Source organism: Quercus robur, chromosome 7 (genome assembly GCF_932294415.1).
Source record: "Quercus robur chromosome 7, dhQueRobu3.1, whole genome shotgun sequence".
NCBI classification, from domain to species: domain Eukaryota; kingdom Viridiplantae; phylum Streptophyta; class Magnoliopsida; order Fagales; family Fagaceae; genus Quercus; species Quercus robur.
The window spans coordinates 11,946,897-11,968,443 of record NC_065540.1 but is presented as its reverse complement, the minus strand read 5'-3'; the positions used below and the strand labels follow the sequence as shown (position 1 = coordinate 11,968,443).

Genomic DNA, 21,547 nt, shown 5'->3' with positions numbered 1-21,547 from the left:
TAGTTTGTTACTTTTTGAAACATCAATGTTTAATTTGTTACTTTTGAAATTATATGGTGTAATTCACTGCATCTTAATTTTTAAATGGAACTTTCTACTCAAAGTTTCCCTCTTTAAGCTTTCAAACACTAAAAGAATACATAATATCATAATCCATTCATTTATGGGCCTACCATTTTATTTCCTTTTCCATTCCATTTTTCCATGCACACCTAAACATAGTGTAGAAGAACTAGTGTTACTCCAATTTGTGGGATGATTATTTAGGAGGAAATGAAATAAACATTTCATTATGAGTGAATTACATATTTGGTCTCTATCCTTTACAACATATTTCAATTTGGTCCTTAATCTTTTAATTGTGTCAATTTGACCCCTAACCTTTCAGTGTCGTGTCAATTAAGTCCCTGTTGTTATATTTTGGATGAAAATTGATGACATGTCAAATGGGCAAAATAAAATTTTATTGTATTGTCATATCAATGAAAGCTAATTTTTTATTTTGGCCATTAGACGTGTCATCAATTTTCATCCAAAAATTAACAGTAAGGACTAAATTGACACGGTACTGAAATATGAAAGCTAATTTTTTATTTTGGCCATTAGAAATTTTATCAATTTTCATCCAAAAATTAACAGTAAGGACTAAATTGATACGGTACTGAAATGTTAAGGACCAAATTGACACAATTAAAAAGTTAAGGACCAAATTGAAATATTGTGTATAAGATAAGAACCAAATACACAATTTACTCTAATCATTTTCTTTTTCAGTAATAAACTTCCAAACAAATGAATAAATGAAATATTCCTTTTTTTTTTTAATCCATGTAGTTGTATTTATTGTCCTCACATTAAATATGATCTTTAGATTAAAATAAAATTGTTAGAAATTCTTTCAAATTATCAAAAATTACATTTTTATAAAACAAACTTCCTGCCACAATTTACCCAACTTGATTGATTTATTTAATTGGTTAGAGATGATTTAAAAATATTATAATTTAGTATTACAAAACTTTTATCAAGAGGTTTTTGGACTAACCAAATTTTATACTGGTATAAATATTTGTTTTTTTTGACTAAAATACTGGTATAAAAGAGTGAAATATTGCAATTGAAGACAAAATTGTAACTTTTCTATTAAAAAAAAGGCAAAAGACAAAATTATAACAAACCACGGGAGTAAATCGCAATTTCCATAAATTAAAAATTGCACTTACGTTCTTATTTCCGTTGAGGGCTTTGAAATCTCTCGAGACTCTTCACCGTTAACAACCCTACCTTTGAGCCACTATATTCCGTTTGGCTGCCAAGAAAAGGTACGAAAGAGAAAAAAAAGAAATCAAAATTTGTTAAATAATTTGCTTTTCTTACTTCTTATTAATATCATCATAATTATTGTCAATATTATTATGAAAAAAAAAAAAAAAAAAAAATCTGCGCAAGCAAAACCTATTTGCTTTTAGGATCACCGACTTAAATTAGTGTACTGAAAACCCTAGACGACGCCGTTTAGCTGCTTCGTTACTATTCTATAACGCAATGGAACTGTGATTCTATTTCAGAATCTAAACCTATTCGTTTTTTCTTGATTTTTTAGCTTCTCTAGTAAAAATGGCGAAATCGAAGGCTCACTCAAAGAAGCAGCAAAAGCGTGGAGTCGATTTCAAAGTAATCTCTTAATTTAGCACAAAAACTTTGTTTTTGAAACTGTGATTTCAAAGTATTCAAAGCTTTATTGTGATTTCGCGTTATTTGTTGAAAACTATGCAGAAAATAAAGCGAAAGATTGGAAGGAAGTTGCCGCCGCCGAAGAATGCTACGAATACCGAAGTTAAATCCAAAGGTATTGACTGAAGAGTCTCTCAGCTCCAAATTTAATTTTGATTAGGCAGCAAAATTTGATTGTAAATGAAGAATTGCCTATTAAGTTTGTTTTCATACACACATACACATACATGAACCTTTTGAAGCATTTTGTGTTGATTTTATTAACTAAAAGTTTACTCAATGTGCATTACGAGCAGCAATCACACTTCCCGAGCAGAGCGTGGCATCAGAAAAGGGAGGTTTAGCTGTGAACAAGAAAGGTTTGACTTTGAAAGAACTTCTTCAGCAAACATCTCATCACAACCCAAAAGTTCGTAGAGGTACTTTCTTGTTAATATGGAAGTTTTCTCTATTTTGAAAGTGTTCTATTTTGCGGAACAATTATATGTATTGAGTGGTCTAGAAAGAAGGAAACAAAAGTTAGTGTAGTGTTAAAGTTTAATGCATTAGTTTGAAGAGAGCTATTCGAATGTTATGCACCCCCGTTTTTATTTTCTTCATATTGAATGGTAATTGCAATGTTCAACTAAAATTTTTTGTTCGTCTCTGAAGATGCATTGATGGGTATTAAGGATTTATTCCTTAAATATCCAGCAGAGCTAACATTGCACAAATATGCTGTCGTGGAGAAACTGCGTGAACGTATTGGGGATAATGATAAAGCGGTTCGAGAAACAGTGTATCAACTATTTAAGACAGTGATATTCCCTAATTGTAAAGAGGTAATTTATAATAATAAAAAAATGTTAGTTGTATTATTCATTGTTGTTGATTGACACCAGTTCTTCATTTTTTTGAGATATATTTCTCTGTTTTCCTTGTCCAGGATAATCAAGGGCTTTTTATTTCCTTAACAATGGCGTATATCTTTAATGCAATGACGCATTTATCAATTGACATTCGGTTGATGGCATTCAAATTTCTTGACCTTGTTGTCCAGAATTATCCACCTTCCTTTTTCCTGTATGCTGAAAAGGTATCTTAATTTGATTCTTTTAGTTAATTGTGATTATGTTATTGGCATTTGTCTCTTGAAAATCCTTCTGATCTAAGCTATTTGAGAATCCGTGTTCTTATTTTGGCTCATTAACTTAGGTGTTACGCCATGTCACCCCACATAACCATAGGGTGGTGGGTGAGTTGACAGTTCCAATCCTTTTGTGATGTGGTCAAATACCAAGTGATTTAAAAAAATGAAGTTTCCAATGAGCTCTAATTTAAATGGCACTTCTTGTTCTCTAAATAATGGGATAGAGGGTAAGGTCTAGGGTTCAAACTCACTGAGTGTGTATGTAACTTACCCAAAAAAAAGAGAGTTAAGGAATAGTTATATTTTCCCATGATATCAATCTTTTTGGCTTTGGGATTTTCTTAAAGATTTTATTGGTTGCTTCATCAACAGATTCTTCAAAATTATGAGAATATTCTACGGAAGAACCAGTACCAGTTCTATGTACAGGACAAAGGGAAGCTCAAGAGTGTTCTTGCTGGGTTGGTGTACTGCTTGTCGCTGGTGCCTTGTAATAAAAAAGAAGTTGACTCCTGTGAAAAGGTACCTTCTAATTATCATTTGCAAATGTACCATCTGTTTCACATGTTTTATTGTTTGGTTATTCATTATTGTGGTGCTTAGCTCTTCCAATGTATTGCATAACCATATTTTGCTTTTAAAAATTTGGATGCATAATATTTTTTTAAGTTGTTGTTATGATCCTGTCATCTCATTAATATTATAAAATTTTTACCCACTTTCAATTATCTCTTACTGCTTAATTTGGTTGGTACTAGTTGTATCTTGTGTGCTTTTTACCATCCTTGCAGCATCCTTATTCTTTTGGTTGAGTAATTTGCCCGTAATTGTATATATATAGTGTCAAGTTCATTTCACATGACTCTATTTTCAGGTTTTTAAAGTGTATAAATCTTGATTTCTATAAAGTGAGTATCTGAATGACCAAGTCAATTTGAAGAATTTAGTGGATAATCAGTATGCTGTGTGATGATGGCCATCTTTGGTTTTCCTTGTCCATTGAAATATGACTCTTATTCTTTCTATTAGTTGGCTCCTATGTCATGATTGTGATGACTACAGCTTTCAAAGATGAAAAATTTCCTAGCACAGTAAATTGCATGGGCAGTAACTTGCAGTGGGTTTACTATTGTAAACACGTTGTACTTTTCTAATTAATAAAACTTCTATTACCTATCAAAAAAAGCAGTAAAAATTGCATGTTCTAGTCTAATTTGTTTTTAATTATGCTCTTGTATAGTATGCTATGCCTTTTCCGTTTACAAGTGCCTATCAGTTTCTAATGCTCTCTTGTTAATTTAATAGAATGAAGCTGGACAAGGGATGTTACATGCTTTTGAGCCTGACGTGCCTACAGAATCTGCTGGTATGTGAAAGCACTTTATACCTTACTTGTACATGGGTATTTTGATGTCATCATTTGGTGATTGGGTATGGCAATATTTTGTGCATCATAAAAATAAACGTGCTTAATCCTGCAATGGTGGTGACACCAGCAATTTTTTCATCATCAAAATTTTATTTATCGAACATATTTAGATATGGTGGGGTGCTCTTACCAGCTGCCATTCAATGATTAATTTTAGTAGATTTCTAACTTTTGATACCTATTTTGGTTTTCTATCAATTCGTTGTTTGGCATCTTTTTTATATTTATTCATTTGGAAAAGAATGGAAAATTGAAGTTCACATCTGATTATTATCATTATATAGCTTATTATGTAATCATGATATTATTATTATTATTATTATTTATGATAAGTATCTACTCATGATATTAGTATTTTTTTAATAGTAATTATTCATGCACCTATGGATCTTAATCCATGACCACACCCTCCATCTCAGTATTACTCAATAGTGCCATTTTTTTTATACTCTCTCTATCTCTCTTCAATATGATATTCAATTTTTCTAAGCTTCTGATGGTCCTCGTCAATGCTCTCCTTGTTTGTGTAGGATTTTCTGTCATCTTCAAGAAGCTGAAGGATCTTATGCCAGTTTTAGCCGATTGTTTCCAAGATTTTGTTTCATTTGCTCGCGCTATGCCAGTTCTTGATGCACAATCATTTGATTGTATGTTGGGCATACTCCAATGCATAGATATCACAGCCAAATTTTTTATTTATGGGACTAACAAGGGTAAATCAGAATATCAACCTCATGGAGTACCTGATGTGACAGAGTGGGATGAAAATCTCTCATCATTGCTAATGAAGAAGGTACTACAAGTGTTTCCCCTCAACCCGACATGTCACATGTCAGAAAAGGTATGACTGACCTCAATATTAAGTTTTCAGATTATTTTCTTTGCTCCCAATGAGAGTGTTGTATTCTTTTTTCCCCTTTTTATCGGTTTTGATTGGATTTCCTTTCTTTTATGTGTCTTCCTGATAATATTTGCCTATCTCCTTTGACCCATGTTTTATAAACTTTTGTGTGCATGCTTAAGGTGCTGTTGTCTAAATTTGAATTGTTGTGGTTTTCTTTTCTTCTGCTTGACAGGATGATGATAGGTATTTTATCTTGAACACATTGGTTATGGGAATACTTTTGCAAATCAGCGAATGGATCTGCCCTCCTGCTATCATATGGGAGAAATTTCTAGAATTTATAGAAAATGCACTGCTTGGAAAGGTCTGATTCTTGCACCATTATGTTCCTATAGCTTTTAAAAATGCATGGTCTTCGAATGTTGCAACTGTGGATTTGTAAAATATACTGAGTTTTTTTCTGGTGAGGTGTATATAAACAGTTGTAAGTTATAATGAACAGGTATAACTTTAAATTCCTTTTTTTTTGGTTTTGTTTTGTTCTTGCTTAAATATTTTAATGCTGGTAATTGGTACAATCATGGAGGACCAAGAAGAGTGCATGAACCACAAAGCTCACATGATATTGAAATATAGATGACTGTAGCCAGTCTGATATGAAACATCAATATTGATTTCAAAAGTAGCATTAAAAAATGCAATGAATTTTTGAAGAGCATTACAAATGAGGTATAATGAACAATTTATAGTTGAAACATTGCACTTAATTGGAGTAAATTTTTTTTTTAAGTATCACATAGAGGGCAAAAAGCTTTACAGATTAATCTATATATATATATATATATATATTGCAAAAAAGCTTGTGGTTGTTTGCGTATGCAAAGAAGAATATTATCATTCAATCTGTGCACATTTCATTTGCATATCGTGAACCAACTTATGTTACTAAAACATAAAGATTTTTTTTTTTAATAAAAGAAAGCCTATAAAGTGATAATAATGTCAGTTTATGCAAATTATCGACATATTTTAGTGTCCAAGAATATTAATCATCATTACAATAATGTGATCTACACATTAATTTTTTGATTGAGTAGAGTTACCTATCAGATTAAATGAACATAAAATTATTTGTTGCGATACTGCACATCAGGGAAAAATGACACACTATAATTTGGTATATATCAAAATGAAGTATAATATAAAGATTTAGCATTATTAGACATATATTCATACATATTAATCAAGATGATTTGTTAGACTAATAATCTATTAGGATGTATCTACTGGAGATCAAATTATATTACACACTGGACATTTTAATATTTGTTGCATTGGGCAGCCTATGAACTCAAATGGCACTTCCTCCAAACTTATAGTCTAATAGGATGGAGGGTAAAGTCATTGGTTTGAGGCCAATTGGGTGCTTGTGCAACTTAATTAAATTTTCTTTTATTGCATTGTGCTGTATCATTTTCAGTATGTGTTGGACCAGCATCTCAGACACGGTTGAGTCAGATTGGTTGGATTTATAATGTGCCTTTGAGTTTTATAGTAGGAGTTAATAATTTATGTAATTGTTTGTTAAAAGTAAATCCTTTTGTCTTGACTCACAAGACAAGTTACTTAATAAGGCCTGCTTTTTTGATATATTAGGGAGGTTGCTGAGACGATCTGATGTTTCATGTAACAGGCTTATTTTGTATAGATAGGTGATTTTTTTTTTTCTTTTAATCTGAGTAAATTATATATTTTGCAGATTTATAGTGGCACAAGGTCTGGTAAAGTAGTCTGGGAAAAGCATTTACTTTCACTTCTTCCTTTTTTCCCAAAACTTGTTTCACAAGTGCCGAGCAATTGGAGGTCTCGTCTTCTTCAGGTCTGACTTATGCTTTTAAGAATTATTAATTGCTAAGAGATTTTCTATGGTAAATCACATCTGTTGAACCTCCCTCTTTCTTTATTGGATTGTTTGTTCATGCACTTTATTGATTGCAGGCATTTACCAATGCTTTTAAGGATTGCCACCCAGAGTCTTCATTAAAGTTGGCATGCCTTTCTACAATTGAAGATATGCTTATTCCAGTAAGCTTGGTTTTTTACTTTCTGGGTCACAATGTCTTTAAGATTGCCTAGAGTCACCATCTCTCTCTCTCTCCTTCCCCCCCCCCCCCCCCCCCCCAACCAAAAATATGATCACCAATTTTTTTTTTGTACATATTGTAGAAGGAAGATAGGCTATACCTAGATTCAAGTGATCCAGAAATACTAGACCATCAGATTGCTTGGATAAGAGAGCTTTCTCCATTGCTAATCCTGCTAGGTGATAAGCATCCATCTTGTTCCCAGGTAACCATATGATTTACCTCATGAACACTTCATGGTGCTGCAATTAGAAAAAATTGTTATTATTTGAATAAAAAAAGTTTGATAAGATGAAAATGTGGATTAACATCCCATATTTCTAAGCTTTAATCTTCATCTCCATTTTTATTGTTACTCATTATTTACCTTTACATGGGTTCTGTATCTCTTGAAATTGCAGGTTGTGTTGCATTTGCAACTTCGGCTGGGACAGTGTGCTCTGTTGAACTCTTCTCTTGCATGGGAATATGACAACATGCAATACTCATTGCTAGAGTTTTACTGCACATGTCAGGATGATGGTAAAAATCAATTTGCTAAAGACATTTAAATTTGGTCAATACCCTTTGGGGCAGTATCAATTTGTTTCCTGTTCTTTTTTATCCTGCAGGAAAGTTACACTATGGTCCTTTCATCAGGCTTCCTAGAGATTCGCAGGAACTCTCTCTCTGTTGCCTTTACTATTTTTCTAATTTGGATTCACCTTTGTTGCAGTCAATAGCTTCTTGTTGCCTATGTAAGTATTACATGTCTGTTAGTTCAAATATTGATTTAATTGCAGCAATCCTAAACTTGCTTGGTATCCCTACAATTGATGATTTACTAGCATAGATAATTTGGTCTTCTTTATATATGAACCACTTATGTTTATACTTTTCAAAGTGTCTGTGGGTAATGGCTTTCTTGGGGAAATTACTTGACATTCCTTGCCAAACAGATCAAGGTAGTTTGTGATTTCAAATTTAAGCTGCAATGACTGAGGTTCCCTTTATAGTAGTAAAACATTACTTAAAAGTTTGGACATCTTGTTGGATCAGGCTTTGTTGGCGCCTCAATGGAAGTGGGAAGTTTGACGTTCGGTCTTTCTATCATAAGATTCGAAATGTAACTCTTTTTACTTTCCCTTGGAAAGGCATTTGGAAAGTAAAGATTCCTAAAAGGGTGGCATTCTTTATGTGGACAGCAGCTCATAGCCAGATTCTAACTTTGGATAATCTTATGCTCCGTGGTCGCATTTTGGTGAATCGTTATTGTATGTGTTGTTGTAATGAGGAATCTGTGGATTTTCTGCTGATTTCCTGTCCGGTAGCTCGTTCTTTGTGGATGTATATGCTTCAGTTGTTTGGGATTGATTGGGTCATGCTAGGTTCAGTTGTAGACTTATTTTTTTGTTGGTATCATTGGCTTGGGAAACATAATTTTGATATTTGGAATTTGGTTCCGGGTTGTTTAATGTGGACTATTTGGACTGAACAAAATTAGCATTCTTTTGAGGATATTGGGAAATCTCTTGCTCAGTTGTTAGATTTATGCCAACGGACCTTCTTTGATTGGTCTTGGTGTTGGGGTCTCTCGGATTGTTCTACACTTATGGATATTCTTTTGTCTCTTAGAATAGCTTAGTGTTTATTTGTTTCTTTTTTCTTCCTTTATCTCTTTGTTCACTATGGTGAACCTTGTGTATTTTTCATGCTATTCCTTCTTCAATAATATTTTTTCTTACCTATCAAAAAAATGAAAAAAAAAAAAAAGGATTTGGACATCTTTCTTGTTTGGGCAGTAGAATGATCTCCCACAGCAAGATAGAAATCCCGTCTCCTTATATTACTTCATTTATAGTAGAATTTGTTCTTAAGATAATTAGGCAAATGACTTTTCTTAAAGGTATTTTTGCTATTAAATGAAGTAAGAGTTTCCTTGAATTAGAACACAGATTGACAGCGCCAATCATGTCCAGGATGTTGCTGCATTAAGTTTCAAGATGTGATTCATGAATAGGAGTTAAATGCATGTTTATAAATATCTGGGGTGATCGATGTTATTGCCAAAGGCATAGTGTGTTTAGGGAAATTTCTTTTTCTGCTTTTTAGTATATGGTAGTATGAACTTCACTGAATATACATGTAGTGGTGGAATATACATGCAGTAGAAAGCTATGCCCTTTCTCCTGAAATTCTTGTGAAATAGACTTTGTTTACATTTTCTTTATTTTCTGACTGTTGCAGGTCCTGATTTGGAACCATTTATATTATTACGAAGTATAGAGGTTCTCCATTCGGCCTATGCTGCTGGTCATGTCAAAATTACTGACTATATCAGTTTCAGCATCACTTTGCTCTCACGTTTTAAAGTTTTACCTGGTACCTTGGAAAGAATTTCTTCTTTTGCAAATTATTATATTTTATTATTTCCAGACCAGCATTTGGTTTTCTATTCACTTTTCCAGCTGAGTTTCAATATGTATTAATCTTATTCTTCTTTATATATTTGCAAATAGAGAATTTTAGCATGAGATAATTTTTAACTGCATGCTTGGGTATTAGAATTAGCTTTTGGATACCTTTTTATATGTTTTAACGGTAGCTGCCATGTCGTCCATCAATAACTGTAACCAACTCATTAAAAGTAGTAATTATGACAAGTTTGATGTCTAAAAAAGCTTATCTAATTTGAATTTAGAATATATCATTTGTAGGTAAAATACTGCATCAATAGAAGGAGCTAGTTAATACTTATAAACTAATGTTTAGACAAAAATTTGCCAGCTTCTTTTACACCCATTCTCAAGTTACAAGTATCTTGATTTTTATCTGCTGGGATCCAATTCCGTTACTTCTATACAATTCATCATTACTGATTTATTTTAATCTGAAAAGAGCTTCTGATCTTTGCAGAAAACATATATCCTGTTAAAGAGAGTGATATAAAGATGAGAAACCATGGAACATATAAGTCAGTCACCACTGTTGTTTGCTCAAACCTGTCGCAGATTGGTGACAGTTCTCTTGTTTTTCAGATTCTAGAGAAAGTGTCAGTTGGACAGATAGTAAGTTTACTAAACTTGTTTAATCTAAACCTTTATTTATTTTGTTCTCTTTTAAATTGATGACTTCCAAAAGCTCCCTACTTGAATAAGGAAATGGTTTTTGAACTGTTTTCTTTTCTTCTTTGATTATCTGTTGACTGATTCTTATGAAATTTTCTTGATGTGTTTGTATTTCAGTTAATGAAGCCACCTTTGGACAATGCTTGTGCCATGCTCAGAATGCTTGCTGTGCTGGATTCTAAACCCACGAGACTTTCTGAGCAGAGTATTGTCACTCTAAGCAATTTCATTTCAGGATATCTGATTGATGTTGTGCATGTAAGTATTTTGTCTTGTTTGGTATCTTCCTTTGACAATTTATTAAATAATTTTTATAAAAAAAAATGAAAATGGTTAATACATATGCTTAGCATATCTTTTAGTTTATGTTCTTTGATTGTGCTGGCAGTGGTTTGTTCTTGGATGCCCATATATTGCGAGAATGCAGAAATCATTAGTTTTTCTTATTTCTTCTCTATTATGATTAGAGAGTTCTTGTACGCAAGTCCGTGTTCTATGTAAATAAAGTTATCATATTTAATAATTAAAAAAAAAAAAAAAAATTTAAAAGATCTACAAAGTTCTCATGGCACGTGCATAACTGAGACATGCTAACTTTCATCCAGAGGGGGAAATCGTAAAAGCTTTCATCCTTAAGTGTTATATGTAAATGAAAGTGTTCTCATAAAAAAAAAAATTGAACTTCTGCAAAATTGCTAAAGTTCATCCTGACCATGTAACAGCCATCATCTCCTATGGTATCCAGAAGGATGGGCATGCTGACTGAGACATTTGAGGTTCTAATTCTGATAATAATTATGGCGCACAAAATTCATGTAGAAGTGTGTTTCCATTATATAATAATTTAATTTAATTTAGTTTTATTTTATACTGCAAAAGATGTCTTTTTTTGTGTCTATAGCTCAATATACGAGGTAGGACTAATTTTAATGATGTATTGTGGTATGCTGATCGGCCTAGTATTATTATGATGTATAATCTTATTTTGTTAATGTAGTAGTTTGTTTGTTTTTTTTATTTTTAAGATCACAAAGCTTATTGGTGTTTATGAGTGTGTTGAATCTTTCACAAACTTTTTTTTTTTTTTTTGAGAAACAATCTTTCACAAACTTGGTTGGGTGATTCTTACTAATATAGTTTGCCTAATGTGCAGTGCATTCCAGAAGATCATGATGAGGCCAATGTCTCCTTTCCTACACTCCTTTATTATATCCTACCTTGTTTTTTCTTGTTTGATAGAAGTCACAAACTTCTGAATCTTGTTTTGAAGACAATGGGATCCTTGATAACTGCAAGTAGTTCATCACTGTGTTCGCCTAACTGTATCCAACATGCAATGGAGTGTTCAAGTAGAATAAATGCCATTGTTTCTGTCCTTGTATTCATGCATAAGGATGTTAAAGTTCAGAAAATTATCTCTGCATTCAAGGCAGAAATCGTCCATATGTTACAAAAAATACTCTCTTTACAGGTATAAGTTTGCACCTCAAGCATGACACTTAGCATTTAATAAACCACATCCATTTATGCTAAACTGAAGTATGTAGTTCGTAATTCAAAGCCATCAAATCCTATAATATTAATTAGCGTGTGTGTGTGTTGCTCCTGTATGTATGGGTATATAGACACTTGTATGGGAACCATGATTTGCCAAGCCAACTACTGAGGCAGGTGCCCCTTTATGCAGATCATGCATAACAAATATAATTTGTAGATAGCCATACTTTGCACTATACATTCTCATTGTTTGTTAAATTTAAGACAGAATTCCAATTTGAGTGCTACATTGAGCTCTCACTCTTGGTGCCAAATAGCTTGAATTTGTATGCATAACGGGCATGGGATGGACATGTTGACAAATTTGTTGTAAGATAGATTTTTTTCACATCATCTTTAAGTTGATTTGGGACTAAGGCTTGGTTGTTGTTGTTTTTGTATTGTGAGTTGATACCTTAGATTGTCTGTTTTGATTCTGATTGCTGCTTTATGGCAAATCATCTTGAGATTTATGAAAAAATTGAAATTTTCTTCTGACTAGCAAGTCACTATTTATTAGTTTTAAATGCTACTTCTTATGCTAGTAGCTTTAAGATACTTGTTGATTACTTCTATGTAATTTTTCCAGTCTTCAGAGGAAATCAGCATGCCCATTGAGGAGAGGCATAAAATACGGCGTGCCTTTCATCGACTAAAAGTTTTGATAAGTAAATCATCGAATGGGATACCTGCAATATAGGATGATGTTTATAAAATCGTCATCTTTCCCTTGTGAGTTGTCTAACTTTTCAAATTCATGCCTTTTCTATTAATCTCAACTATTATTAGTATTTTTTTTATTTTTTTTTATTTTTACATTTTCAAAATTTGATGCATCATTCATGCACCCAGATGGTTCTGACAATTTCAAGACATCTTGGCAATGTACTTGTCGCTTAGTCCTCACACTTCGTTTGTTTCTTGCAGCAATACTTAATTTACACCATGGTAACTCTTAGAGATCAGCCCTCAAGGTGAATGCTCTAGTAATGAGCTCTGAGAATGGAATATCCAACTATCTTGGCTAGTGAACATTGCCAAAGTCTTACAGTAAATATAAGGCACTGGTCCTGAGTGTAAGTCTTACTACAGGACCCTGTGTCTGCAATTTTGAGTTAGGAAGTAAAATTCTACCCATTGTTCTGGGAATTTTTGCTGGGGAGCTAAATTATAGAAGCAATCTTATCTCAATGTATAGTTTGATTGTGTTTTTCCCCCAAATCCTTCTGGTTGTACTATAGTTAATCTCTTGGATATGAAATTTTGTATTAGACAACTTGTGATATATATATTTTTGTTTATTAGACCTTAGGGAATAAGGGATTCTCTCTCTCTCTCTCTCTCTCACACACATACACTGATACACCGAGATTATGTCCAATTCGTCACTTGCATTTAAAAAATATATATATATATATTTTGATAGAAAACACATGATTATGATTCTTTTTGTTGAAGATAATTTAGAAAGACATTAGGTTGGTATTTCTCAGATATAATAGATAGTGTCTCATTGCTCTCACCAGCTCTCGAACCCCATTACTTGATGCTTAGTGTCTCAACACAAGATGGAAAATTGTCAAAATCCTCAATTTGATTCATATCCAATCAAAAAATAGTGAGGATTCCATCTATATACAAATTAAATTGAACTATGGTTAAATGTTATGGGGGTGTTAATACCACACCTGCAAACCCAGAACTTGCAGCACAAGTCGGCAAAGTCGCAATTCAAAGAGAGCAGGTTATTTACAAAGGCCTTCAACCTTTTTATTATTATTATTTTTATATATTAATAAGCAGTTGGATTTCATTTATATATATTTTTTAAAAGATCATTTTTGTTTCTATTTTTAGAAATTTTTGAGCATTGTAATTTGAGAGATTACTTGGTTTGGGATGCTTTGGGTTTTTGGTTTGTTTGTTTGTTTTTTAAAAATAAAAAGGGTGTAACACTGTGACCCCAGTAATATACTCGTACTATACAAGGGAGAGTCAAAAAATGAAAAACAAAAAATACAAAGTAATTAAAATCTAAAGAGAAAAATGTACCATCTGGAAAATCCAAGAAAGAAACGGGTGAAAAATGAGTGTGGGCCAAAGTCACAAAAATGAAACACTTTAGTGGGAGTTAAGTCATTTTAATTTAATACCAATCTGGTAAAGTTTATTTATAAGTTTCTCGAAAATAAGATCATTTGAAAACCTTTTATTAAAATGAATAAAAAAATAAAAAAATCTTCTAAAAAAAAGTGTGATTTGAAAGAAGGAAGTCAATTTCATACTAGAGGCTTTATCGGTTTGACCAACAAAACGATATATTTTGATATCGGTCAATACTGGTGTACCGTTTCTGATTTTTAATATATATATATTATAAATGTGCTACGTCCACAATATTTTTTCAACACTTTTACAACAAATTATATGTGACTATTTTTTATTGGTTTTAATTTGAACCTACTGCTAAGATAACTTTTTTTCCCCACCAATAAAAACTCATAACAACTTTTTTTTTTTTTTTTGAGAAACCTTAACAACCTAAAATTTAAAACTTATTGTGAAAATATTGTAAAAAATTTTCCATAAAAAAAAAATATATTGTAAAGAATTTTTTTGGCACACGTATCTCAATTTTCCACTACCCTCTGCCAACAAATTTTTTTTAATAACTCACTTTTTTTTTCACCTCCACTCATTCTCTTTTACTTTTACAATTTATCTTTCTTTATTTTTATTTTTATTTTATCTCCTCCACTGAGTCTTGTCTCATTTCAAATTTCAAAAAGCTAGTCTTAACTTCTTACCTTTGGTCAGTCATCACGTGGGTACCCAAAGCAAGACTCTTTGAGTGAGAAACACTTGAGACATAAAAAAGCGTAGAAAGAAGAAGAAGAAGATTAGAGGAACACAGAGTCACAGACATTGCAGAGACCACCAAGAAAAATGGAAAGCTAAGCAGAAAAGAGACCGAGATACAAGAGAAGAGAGATGCATCAGATGGTGAAATTTGTTAAGAAATTATCTTAGGTGAGTGAAAAACTACAAAGAAATCTGTGTTTTTGTTTCGGGCCGGTATTCATTTTCCGGCCGAAATCCGGTATTTCTGCTTTACTAGATGAATTTTAAAATCTTTTGGTACATCACACAAATCACAAAATCACAAATACATTAAGTCATTAACATTACCCAATACCCATGGGCCCAAACCATTCCAAAATTTTAAGATTTAAAAAAAAAAAGCGGGAAAATCTACATTGCAATTTATTAATTTCCTATTTTGGCGCCAAAATAAAATTAAAATTAAAAAAAAAAAAAAAAAACATAGAAAAGAGAACAACTTGAAAGATTGAAGAAAAAAACACTAGAATAAAAGAGTCCAATCCATCTAATTTATTAAATGCTAAATTAATTTCAATTTCCTAAATAATAGGACAGAAATGGTGGGCTAGAAGATTTGGACTTCTAAAACGAAGGAGTTGAAGATTTAGGCAAGAAAACCAAATACATTGCCATACAACAATGCAAGCTAAGATCAGTACTTTCTTCAAAAACCCTACTTCTACTTCTATGGCACCCAAATCTCCAGACCCACATCCCATTTTTGACGAACTCACCATCTGGGAGAACAAACAGCACCAAGTCTTCAACACCTACTCACGCAGAGCTCGAAACCCAGATAGGTAAAGCTCTTTGTTTATGTGTTTTGAAGGATCTTATAACTGGGGCTCTTCGTTTTTGCTTCTATATTTAGCTTTAATACACCGTTTTGTTATCTGGGAATCTAAATAAATCAATTAAGTTCAACATTTGGGTGTTCAACTTGTTTGCATACATGGGTTTTGAAGAATAATGATGAATTTGATATATTCGTTGGCTTTAATACTGTTTTGTTATCTGGGAATCTAAACAATAATCAATTAAGTTAAATATTTTGGGTGTATCGACTTGTTTGCATTCATGATTTTTGAAAAATAATGATGAATTTTATATATTCATTGGCTTTAATACAACGTTTTGTTATCTGGGAATCTAAATAAATCAATTAAGTTCAACATTTGGGTGTTTCAACTTGTTTGCATACATGGGTCTTGAAGAATAATGATGAATTTTATGTATTCATTGGCTTTAATACACTGTTTTGTTATCTGGGAATCTAAACAATAATCAATTAAGTTAAACATTTGGGTGTTTCAACTTGTTTGCACACATGGGTTTTGAAGAATAATGATGAATTTATATGTTCTATGACACTTTTAATTTTTGGGTGTACAGTAACAAAGGGTCAATTGGTGAGATACTAGTGAAGAAACCCAATTCAGATAATTTGTGTTCAATAGCGAAATCGAAGAGTTCTGAAAGAGCAATTAAGACGAAGAAGAAGAGAACTTATGCACAGTTGCATTTGGATTTGGGTCAGTCTGATTTTAATTTACACACATGTTCAACATGTGGGGTCAAGTATGCTCCTGGAGAGGAAGAGGATGAGAAGGCTCACAAGAGATTTCATAGAGACTATACCCTTGGGATTCCATTCAAGGTATATTACATTAAGAACTATGTGATTCGCTGTTTGTTTTTAAGTCTAGTGACAAAAAAATCCATGATATTTCCACAACTGTTGATGTGACATTTTATAATTGGCATACAATAAAAGTAGCATCAATGATGGGTTGGTGTGAAAATAGTGTTACACCAATCATAATTTGCTACCTTAGCAAGTTGTGGGAAAAAAATTTTGAAAATTTTCTCTCTCTAGCATTGCTCTTTTTTTAGTGATTTATTTTTTATATTGCTAACTTGGAGTTTTTTTAAAGGGTTGGTGCAGTGAAAGGGTTGTCCATATGCCTTCAATTGAAGGTGGTCGAATCGTTTTGGTGTTAGATTGTGATCCTGTTGCACATAGGAGCAAGGTTCGTGTTTAATTTGTGATTTCTATGAAATTATTGAATAAGATGGTTTGTAATTGTTAGCTTATACCTACAATAATGAGTTCTGGCTTAAATGGCAATTTTCCTCCCATAAGAATATGTAGAGGGTGAGGTTAAGGATTTAGAATCCATTCGATGCATCTGTAATTTACCAATAACAAAATAAAATTTGTTAGTTTATATTAATTGGTATGTAAATGGGACTTGTGAGTTAATGCTTTGTGGTATTAAATTGGAACAATATTGTACTGGCAGGTCGAGGAAGTGGTAAAAATGATGGAGATTGAGCTTGGAAGTGGATGGATTTTCCATAAGAGTTGTAAGGTATTGGCATTATCTTTTACTTGATAGTTTCATAAGGTTTTATTTCCTCTTATAATGAAAGAAATTGCTAGAGGATTCTTTCACTGTTATTGATTTGTTTGTTAAATTTTACTTGATTCCATTCAGATTTCAATGATTCCAGAATAGAACATCAATTTTATGAATTCACGATCAACAAACTACAACTTCTATGATGATTGTTTTACGCTTCCTTCCAGTTCTGTAATACTAAAATGTGTACTTGTTCATCTGTCTGCATTAGTTTCTCATCCTTGAATTCTATCTCATACATACATGCATACATGTGTGTGGCTTCTGTATTGAACTTTATCATCTTCTTTTTGTGTTGAGTGTGTGTGTGTTTAGTTTTGCCTTCTTAGAAACAGAAAAACCATAATCTAGACTCAAAAGTATATGGAATAAATGATAGTTCCCCAGCATCTTCTCCTAAAATTCTTCCTACTGATGTAGGAAATCTGTTTTCCCATGACTGAAATTATCCATAACAATACCCAATACTAACACTGCATAAGCTACTCTATTTGCTTCCTGATGAGCATGATTAATTCTAACTTCCTGGCAGTCATCCGATGAATTAATAGTATCTTGGATCAGCATCCATTTTCTCCAAGGCATGACAGACTTTCTAATAACAAAATTGGTAACCACTTTTGAGTTGTCTTCTATTTGGATGTACCTAATTCCATCTTCCAATTGATTTTCCTAACCTCCCCTTAAAGCCCTACTCTGCCACTGTAATAGATGAACCCCCTTATAGTCTAGTTGCACCAGATAGAGGGTTCTGGTATGCTATCTGTAGATTTTAGAGTCATTCGCTATATTTTCTAATTTTTTTGGAGGAAGAGCGCTTGAATCAGGGGTCATGCCTCTGTTGTATATGATTGTGCATGGAGGTGTTGACTTGCTGTTCTTTGCTTTGTTTCTCATGTTGGCAGGTGTATCTGTTTATTTCCTCCCAAAGGATTGTAGGTTGCCTACTTGCAGAACCAATAAAACAAGCATTCAAAGTTTGCTCATGCTCATCGAATGGGGGATCTGAGGGCACTTCTTCCAAGGAAGTGGCAAGACAAAGTTCAACCTCCCTCCAATTTGGGGATATCAGTTTTAAAAGGGAAGTCAAGAAAAGAACCCGTTCTGTTAATAGTTCTAAGGTTTTGGATGGGAATCTCAATGGAGCAATCATTTGTGAAAACGAAGGGGTACCTGCTGTCTGTGGCATTAGAGCTATTTGGGTCACTCCCTCTAACAGAAGAAAGCACATAGCTAGCCAATTACTGGATGCTGTGAGGTAAGGTTTATTTATTATTTGAGTCATTTGACACATTTCATCTCTATGTGTTCTATTTCACTGGGGTTTTTGATAAAGTAACTGAATTATATATGGCATCTTCAAGTATTTCTATCACATACAGCCAAATCATGTCAGCTAAATGAAGATCAAGACTAGTTCAAACCTAGGATATCTTAATAACAAATATGAATGTGTATCACTTGTTTCTTGAAATGGAGTGGAACATTTCACAATCACTTTTTTCTTCAACGCAAATATGAAACCTTTTTGCAGCCCTTGGAAGTAAACTGAACTGATTGGTTTTTCTTAATCAGTTGCTAATGTGTTTTGCTCTTATTTTGGCTGTTCTCGTATCTAATGCTAATTGCAGGATGAGTTTCTGCATGGGTTCTGTTCTTGAACTCTCTCAACTGGCACTCTCTCAGCCAACCTCAGCTGGAAAGGCACTGGCATCCAATTATTTTAGCACTGGATCTTTCTTGGTGTACAAAACCAACGGTCTAAACTCACAGATGGTTAATTAAAAATTTCTAGACTAAGCATCTCCTGATGAAGTTGTTTACTTTCAATGGAAGCTTTGCAAAACCTTTTTCTGCTTTTGCATTAATTTTTAGGGAAACTATTGCTAATATTTGGTGGAAGTATTTACCACCTCTGTTCAGCTGAGTCATGCAGATGCATATCTGCTTTGTTATTGGAGGGAGTAAAAGATATCTGTAACTCTCTAGGGTAACCCAAATGAGAGGGGAAATAAATATGAAAGAGAAAAATAAAGCAGATAGGACCATTTTTAAGAAAAACAATAATTATTTGCACACTATTGTACACACTCAGTAGTTTAAGTGTGGACATCCTTAAAAAAACGTGGATATCTTCTTTTTTTTTTTTTTTTTTTTTTTGAGATCCAGTGGATATCTTTTCAGAACAACAAAATTTGTGTTTTAAGACCTAAAGAGAGGTCTAATAAATTTTCCTTACAGTAATAAATTAAACTATTACTGACAGCAGCACAAGTTAGCTCTCTACCAAACTTGATTATAATTCTTTTAGGTGAATTGGTGTTTGTTTACTATTTCTTCGCTTGACCACCAATAATGGTTTGACTCTATCTCTTACTTCAAATGGGAAGTTATAACTCCTACATTAATAGTTGATGTGCCAATATATCCAACTTAAAAATTATGAAAAATAGTGTAGAGATAGTTTTTTTAATGTTTTTTAACATTTGGCAGCATCAGAGAAAATAAATCAAAAGAAAACTATTTTTAGTTAACATAAAAAGTGTGATTTATTTTTAAGGATTGTTTTTCACTATTTTTTGTTGGAAAATAACTCTATATCACAGTAAGTTAAATAAGGAAAGTTAAAAGATTGTTTTTCAACTCATTTAAGATTGCTACCAAACATAGGAAAATGAGATAGTTTTATAGAAAATATTTTTTGAAAAATGACTCATTTTATAGAAAACATTATCAACGAAACAAACAGAGCAACAGTCCAAAGATGCAAGATGCTGAAATATTTCTATCAAAATTTGAATTATATTAGAGGACTCTGGCTTATTAGTATTATATGCACATTAGAAAGGAGTAATTTAGTAATCACAGCTCATCGCATATCATTTTGTGTAATTCAAAGTATCTCATATATTATATGATGCATATTTACTCTTACAATGTGTGGGTTTCATATATTTGTCAATCCACACATTGTGATATGGAGGATTTACATACATATATTCAATATATAAGATAAATATTGTTGTAACTCGACCTCAAAATTATGGGATAGTTGATTAAGTCCTAGTTTTTTTAGTCTTGGATAGAGCCAATGAATGTCAGGAACCCTGTTCCTATTCTAACTTGGAAAATGGCTACTGAGAGAGAGAGGGAGAGAGAGAGAGAACTAATGCGACAACCTTAATGTCTGCTAATACTAGCTAAGGCGGGACAAAGGAAAGTCAAATTGCATTCACCATGTACAGTGCTGCTCAGCAAATCATAGCCATGCATCAGCTAGCGGCAGCAACACTTCTAACCCTTGCTCTTCACAGCTCAATCCATGTAACAAATAGAGCACAGCAGCACCAACAGCCAAAGTAGCCACCATCAACTAAGTAGTAACACAGCAGCATAAATTACTAGCACTAGCACTACAGCCCCATGTCTAATAAATTAGAACTCTAGACAAATATTTCCTACGTGAGAAGCTTATCAACATCCAAGAGTATGTTTGAGTTAATATTGAATTTTTGCGTTAGAGATATCCAAACTAATGTAGAACTAAAATTGTTTTTTCTAGACAAGATTTCTATGTAATATGAAGAAGATTGTATGTGAATTGACATAGTGTTTCTAAGAAATGATCTCGGCATAAAATGAATCCTATTTGAATTTTTGCCTTAAAGGTTTAGATGTTTGATATCCAAACTGGTTAGTATAACCAAAATAGTATTTCTAAGATACGATTTATGTATAACATGAATAGTCTATTCGAAAAAGTTATTCCTACGTTAAAGATATCTATATCTTTAAAGGTTTGAACCTTAGATATCCAAACTGATATGCAAAACTAAAATCATGTTCTTAAGATATGATTTCTATATACATGAATTTTATATTACACTTTACAATTAGCACAAATTAGCTCTACCAAATTTAGTTACACTTTTTTTAAAGTTGAATTGGTGTATGTTTCAAGGTGGTTGATACCGTACCCGTATCGACCGTACCAGCCGGTATATACCATACTGGTACATGTACCGGTTTAAATACCAGGTGTACCGGCCATGTACCGGGTATACCGGTCGATTTTGGGTGTACCAGTTGGTACAGAAAAAAGCTTTTTTTTTTTTTAGTTTTATAATTTTTGAATTTTTTAAGGGTAGAATGGTAACTTATTAGTATTATTTGTTTTCTTAGTATGCAATGAATAAGTTTTCTGTTTTTTCTATTGTGATTTTTTTTCTTTTTGTTGATGTTAAAGTCTAAAACCACGAATAATTTATTTTGAATTGAGGTATTAAAATATATCATTTCACTGGCCAAACCGGTATAA

At 32.6% G+C, this 21,547-nt stretch overlaps 2 protein-coding genes across 4 annotated transcripts; both read left to right on the top strand.

Annotated features, from left to right (window-relative positions):
* The first annotated feature begins 1,185 nt into the window (after positions 1 to 1,185).
* On the top strand, positions 1,186 to 13,234 carry LOC126692264 (uncharacterized). 2 transcript variants are annotated; one of them, XM_050387797.1, is made up of 21 exons: positions 1,186 to 1,322; positions 1,604 to 1,674; positions 1,777 to 1,849; positions 2,031 to 2,153; positions 2,386 to 2,555; positions 2,660 to 2,809; positions 3,236 to 3,385; positions 4,169 to 4,229; positions 4,823 to 5,133; positions 5,369 to 5,500; positions 6,896 to 7,015; positions 7,135 to 7,221; positions 7,363 to 7,485; positions 7,682 to 7,802; positions 7,892 to 8,017; positions 9,507 to 9,641; positions 10,176 to 10,327; positions 10,505 to 10,645; positions 11,541 to 11,858; positions 12,513 to 12,655; positions 12,851 to 13,234. In XM_050387797.1, the coding sequence occupies exons 2-20, from the start codon at positions 1,618 to 1,620 to the stop codon at positions 12,621 to 12,623; spliced, it is 2,661 nt and encodes an 886-aa protein (XP_050243754.1). In that variant the 5' UTR covers positions 1,186 to 1,322; positions 1,604 to 1,617; the 3' UTR covers positions 12,624 to 12,655; positions 12,851 to 13,234. The 2 variants fall into 2 exon arrangements, with proteins under 2 accessions (XP_050243754.1, XP_050243755.1); XM_050387798.1 differs by lacking the exons at positions 11,541 to 11,858; positions 12,513 to 12,655; positions 12,851 to 13,234 and adding an exon at positions 11,110 to 11,464.
* Positions 13,235 to 14,802: 1,568 nt separating this feature from the next.
* LOC126692263 (protein CHROMOSOME TRANSMISSION FIDELITY 7-like) lies at positions 14,803 to 19,296 on the top strand. 2 transcript variants are annotated; one of them, XM_050387796.1, is made up of 7 exons: positions 14,803 to 14,953; positions 15,357 to 15,606; positions 16,199 to 16,463; positions 16,741 to 16,836; positions 17,110 to 17,178; positions 18,135 to 18,487; positions 18,861 to 19,296. In XM_050387796.1, exons 2-7 carry the CDS (start codon positions 15,446 to 15,448, stop codon positions 19,012 to 19,014), a joined length of 1,098 nt encoding a protein of 365 aa, XP_050243753.1. In that variant the 5' UTR covers positions 14,803 to 14,953; positions 15,357 to 15,445; the 3' UTR covers positions 19,015 to 19,296. The 2 variants fall into 2 exon arrangements, with proteins under 2 accessions (XP_050243753.1, XP_050243752.1); XM_050387795.1 differs by lacking the exon at positions 14,803 to 14,953 and having other exon boundaries at positions 15,291 to 15,606.
* The last annotated feature ends 2,251 nt before the right edge of the window (positions 19,297 to 21,547 follow it).

Excerpts from the sequence above, each read along its gene's own strand:
- LOC126692263 (XM_050387796.1), top strand. The coding sequence starts at position 15,446 with ATGCAAGCTAAGATCAGTACTTTCTTCAAAAACCCTACTTCTACTTCT. Across the intron at positions 16,464-16,740 it reads CCCTTGGGATTCCATTCAAG|GGTTGGTGCAGTGAAAGGGT; the intron begins GTATATTACATT and ends GTTTTTTTAAAG. Across the intron at positions 17,179-18,134 it reads TTTTCCATAAGAGTTGTAAG|GTGTATCTGTTTATTTCCTC; the intron begins GTATTGGCATTA and ends TCATGTTGGCAG.
- LOC126692264 (XM_050387797.1), top strand. The coding sequence starts at position 1,618 with ATGGCGAAATCGAAGGCTCACTCAAAGAAGCAGCAAAAGCGTGGAGTC. Across the intron at positions 8,018-9,506 it reads AATAGCTTCTTGTTGCCTAT|GTCCTGATTTGGAACCATTT; the intron begins GTAAGTATTACA and ends TGACTGTTGCAG. Across the intron at positions 10,328-10,504 it reads AAGTGTCAGTTGGACAGATA|TTAATGAAGCCACCTTTGGA; the intron begins GTAAGTTTACTA and ends TTTGTATTTCAG.